The sequence below is a fragment of the Prosopis cineraria genome, unplaced genomic scaffold, assembly GCF_029017545.1.
Source record: "Prosopis cineraria cultivar Desert tree isolate PC_DT_omini unplaced genomic scaffold, ASM2901754v1 PC10, whole genome shotgun sequence".
NCBI lineage: Eukaryota > Viridiplantae > Streptophyta > Magnoliopsida > Fabales > Fabaceae > Prosopis > Prosopis cineraria.
The window spans coordinates 36,821,192-36,826,375 of NW_026555341.1; the positions used below are offsets into that span (position 1 = coordinate 36,821,192).

Genomic DNA, 5,184 nt, shown 5'->3' on the forward strand with positions numbered 1-5,184 from the left:
TGATTTTTGAAGTCTTAACCCTTATAAAAATGATTTAAACAAGCTACTCATCAAGGCCAATTGTACTCCCAAGTATCTACACAATCCTTGCCCAAGTTGGATCCTATGCCCTCAAAAATGATGAGAAGGGATGCATGCTACTGAAAAAGAATCCGGTATGTCTAGATTAAATTTGCACAACCCCTATTTAAGTTTTTTTATTATTGTAATTTTAATAATTTAGAATTTTAGCATGTGTATAATCTAAAATAATGATAATCATCCGACTGTGTACTTTCTTTAAAATAAAATTATTTGCTAAAAATTATAAAATTTTACTTTAATTTTGGACCATCTAAATTCGATTAATTAAACGATCCATTGCAATAAGATGAGGGTCTGGAGACTTGACTAGCTGCTGTACACATATTATTCACTACTACCATGGATTGTCTATATAAAGGTCAAAGGGGTTAGTATTCCCTTCCATCCACTGCCTCACATATTAGTTCTCTGTTTTGTTTTTTGAGATCTTTTTATCATTAATACATCACTGAGGTATGGCTCTTACTGGTAAACTGGAGATTGAAATTGAGATCCAATCATCTGCCACTGAGTTCTTCAACTTCTTCGTTAAGACACTTCACAATCTTCCCAACGTCGCTAGCTGTGTCCATGCTGGCCAGCTTCATCAAGGAGACGACTGGCACGCCATTGGATCTGCCAAGCACTGGACTTATACTGTTGGTAACACTCTTTAAATTTAAAGGAAATTGCGTCAGTTCTATTTATTCTTTGTATATCTTTTAGGTCTTGATTGGTGTCTGTATATTGATTGAAAAATACACCCCGTTTGCCTCCTAGTACCTCCTAATTAAGGCCTTTAAACCCTGATTTGAGAAGCCTTTTTGAAGGTCTATTTATTTAGTAAGTATCTAAAAAAAGCTTCAAACTAGGCAAGGCTTATGACAGGTTCAGGTTAGAACCGAAAAATAAAAAGTTTGATTTCATGCTGAGGCTTGAAGCCCCTGTTATAGGCTCAAGCCTATTTTTATTCTTATCTTGTACTTACATCAGTAGATTTTTGTTTTTTATTTTTGTGTTTGTTTCAAACCCACATGTCCATGTGAGCGCAAGAAGGAGGCAATCGGTATCTAGTTGATTGTCTTTGGTGGTAGTAATTTTGATGATTAATGATTTTTGTTAAATATTAAGACTGACTCTTAATTTGTGTAAAAAATGGGGACATGACAGACGGTAAGGTGGTGACATGTAAGGAAAGATTTGAAGAGATAGATGAAGAGAACAAAACATTGAAAATAGAGTTATTCGAAGGAGATGTTAAGGAGGAACATAAGAGTTTCAAGTGCATAATAAAAGTCACCGACAAGGAAGGAGGTGGTGCTGTTGCAAAGTGGAGCTTCCTTTATGAGAAGATCCATGCCGGAATCTCGGATCCAAAAGGCTACTTGGACTTGGCAAAATCCTTGGCAAAAGATGTTGATGCTCATCTTCTCAGTGCACAAGAGGGGAGAGCAGAGAACTAGGACAAATAAAACATGGATTCAAATTAAAGTAGGTACAAGATCAATGAGTAAACTAAATTAAAGAATAAGGTTGTGATGTGTTGTTGAGTTCATGTGTGTATTGTGTAATCTGAAATCGAAAGTGTGTGATGAGCTAAAGAATAAGGTCAGTGTTGTTGAGTTCCGTTCATCATGCAGTACTGTGGGATCGTATGTCAAAAGTGTGTTTGAATGCTTTTATGATTCATGTATTAATATAAGGCAAATATATATGCTGTAAGTGTTGAATTAATGCTTTTTATTATGTTGTACTTATGGGTTATCTGTGTCTCTTTGAGATGAATATATAGCAGTGAATCTTTATTTGTTGAATAAAGCCCTAGTCTGAAAATTGCTTTTGCATAAATGGATATTAAAAACCATGTTTTTCAAACGACATTTTCGTTGACAGATGGCTAAAAATGCCCTGCAAAACTAGAAATGGAATGAAAAAGAAAAATATATACTTCCTCCGTTCAAAAATGTAAGGTATTTTTTAAGGAATTGAATCTTAAAAAATTAAGACATTTTTAGTTTTTTAAAGTGTAATCATTATTCTTTTTTCAAAAGTGTCTCTATTGATGAATAACTTTATATTTATTGTAAGGTGTTTAATAGAGATAAATATAAAAAAATAAAGTTAGTTTAAAAATAGATAACTATTTTATTAGGAGGCAAGATTTAATTAAAAATACCTTACATTTTTTTAACTGTAGATCTTTCGTCTTGAATTGGACAATATTCAAAGTACTGGATTTCAAGTAAGTGTATTAAAAAACATGAAAAGTGGGCCGGCCTTCTTCCATGAAAGTAATTTACATGTTTGGTGTAAATAAAAAAAAATATGTGAACATAAAATTTAAGAAAATAAGTAAATCACACAAATATCTCTTACAAAAAAAAATAATAAAGATAATAATGAGCATCAACCTATAAAAAACAAGGTTATTTTGCTCCTTCAAATTTTTAAGAGGATTGCGTAAAAAATGAAGGCGAGAAAGTCCAAGACAAATGGGCGACCATATATAATTCATGAGGGCCAGCGTTGTGTTGTCTGTTTATGATGATGGAACGTCACTACTCGCTAGTGAGTAATTGAAATGCAACGGACCAGACTTTGTTAAACAATTTTAGGTATTTCCTTACTTTATTTAATAGCCATGATTGGGTCGCCCCAGGACAAAAAAAAAGAAATTTTTATATTATATATATATATATATAATGGCATTACTGTTGATTAAATTTTGTTTATTCAAAACTATAAAGATATGGTGTAGTAATCTTCATATTCGTTAATTTAGTTTTGTAGTAATCTCCTATGCTTTTAGGCATTTTGGCAACAAAGTACAGACGATTTTGTTTGCATCAACAAATTGTTTTTAAAATAAAAAAAACTAAATCAATTTAAATCGCCAGCCCTTGATAAGACGCACGTCCACACATTTCTGGCATGCCACATATCACCATTTATTTTTATTACTCCCTCCATTTAAAAATATAAAATATTTTTTAAAAAGTTAGATATTTAAAAATATGACATTTTTAACCTTTTGAGATGTAATCATTATCTTTTTTTAAAAAATGTCTCTATTAATGGTGATTTTATATTTATTACAAGGTAGTTAATAAGAGTAAATATAAAAAGATAGGATTAATTTAAAAATAAATAAAAATTTTATTGAAGTAAGATTTAATTAAAAATATTTTATATTTTTAGATAGAAAGAGTAACTTTTGGATTAACACGCCAACAATGTATATGGACTTACGAGTTATTATGAATTATTATGATCATGAGAACGACAAGGAGCGAATCCCATTACATCTAAATGATGATTCATTTGAAATATTTTAAAACATTATAAGAATACTAAAATAAAAATAGATAAGTTTTTCAATCATCATCCTTGATATGACACCCACATTTTTGGTGCGTCCTCAAATGTATATCGTCACTCTTACTCTTTTATATTAATAATTACTCTTATACATAAATGTGATATATATATATATATATATATATATTTTGTGAATCATAATATAAGATATTTTTAAAAAGTCTTGTTTGATCATAAATGCAGTGCATTAAATAGTTTTTATAATTTTTTCAACTATACTCGTTCTTTATTTATTACTTTTAAAAAAATGATGCAGTGAAATTTTAGTGTTCATTATTAAGATATTTATATAAAAATATTTAATAAAGATATGATTAGAATGATGTAAAATTTTTTAAAAGATTAATCTTTTACCTAATTTGTTTAGAATCATAAAATAATTATCAATATCTTATATTTTATATATATGTATGTATATATATATATATATTGTGATGTAGAAGAATTATATATATATATATATATATAACTGTCCCTTTCTTTTAAGGATGTCTTCATGTAATAGCTAGTGGCGGAAAAATAGTTGATGGGGGCATAATTTACACTAAAAATAAGAATTAATATTTTTATAAAAACATTTTAAATATTATTAAAGTATATTAAATATATAATATAATAAGATTAATTACTAAAAAATGAAAATATATTAAATTATAATAAAATATAAGTTGTATTTAAATTTTAATTACCTTTTCTGTTTATTATAATCATTTTTTATTCTTATTAAATATAATCTATATATCTCTTTTGTATTGAAGAGAATTTTTTTGTGATATTTTTTATAAAAAATATTTTTTCTGAACTATAACTTATCCATTACGAAAGTGCTATTTAGGGTCCTACCACGATGATACGATTTAATTTGTCCTTTTAGGTTATAAATTTTTTAATGGCATAGGTGAAATTTTTCAACGGGACAAGACATATATATATATATATATATATATATTGAATAAGGGGGCAAGTGAAACTTTTTAAGGAGAGCAAATAAATTTATGTCAGTCGTCTTGTAATGTAATAATTATTTCCTTGCTTGTGGGGCAGCTCCAACATGAGTACACCACCGATAATATCAAAGACTTTAATTACTCTTTTATAAGAGTCCCACTTGCTCATGCCAATTTAAATTTGTAATCATGTTTCCTTGTTACCAAATTACCTTTTTTGGATAAAAAAGATTACGCAACTATTGATGATCGATTTTGATATTGACATCTGGAAAATGGTTTTTGACATGTGTTCAGAGGATAAATAATTGTCTCTGAAAGAAACGTATGAATAAGTAACTTCAACTGTTCCTGAAATTCTAGAAGTGCATGAATTAATTCAGCGTTTCATGAGTGGATCAGTTAAATGGAAGTAGGTTCATTGAATAAGTTAAAAAATTGTCGAATGGGTGTGATATATAGATGATAACAGTTTTGAATCTTTAAGCATCATTTTATAGTTCGATTTCTGAAAATATATATATGAAGCACCTCTTAGAAAAGGATAACATGTTCCTTAAATGGACATCAAATTTCTTGACAAATTAATCTCAAAACTACTGATTAGGGGATAATCTGAAAAAAAAATGTAAAAAGATGGTAACTTTTCCCGCAAACTTAAAAGTTAAAAACTACATTAATTACTAGTAAAATTTTGAGAATATAAAGGTAATTAATTAAGTTGATATGTTGAAAAGGAAGATAAGTAATGCCAAATCTTTTTGTAAACAGAGCAGAGACAAAAATGATTCTTGTT

General features: G+C 28.5%; 1 protein-coding gene across 1 annotated transcript; it reads left to right on the forward strand.

Annotated features, from left to right (window-relative positions):
- The first annotated feature begins 459 nt into the window (after window positions 1-459).
- On the forward strand, window positions 460-1,816 carry LOC129322035 (MLP-like protein 34). Its single transcript, XM_054968064.1, has 2 exons — window positions 460-726; window positions 1,234-1,816. Exons 1-2 carry the CDS (start codon window positions 540-542, stop codon window positions 1,524-1,526), a joined length of 480 nt encoding a protein of 159 aa, XP_054824039.1. The 5' UTR covers window positions 460-539; the 3' UTR covers window positions 1,527-1,816.
- Window positions 1,817-5,184: the final 3,368 nt, after the last annotated feature.

Coding starts and splice junctions, on each gene's coding strand:
- LOC129322035 (XM_054968064.1), top strand. CDS start 540: ATGGCTCTTACTGGTAAACTGGAGATTGAAATTGAGATCCAATCATCT. Junction 727..1,233: donor GCACTGGACTTATACTGTTG/GTAACACTCTTT, acceptor GGGACATGACAG/ACGGTAAGGTGGTGACATGT.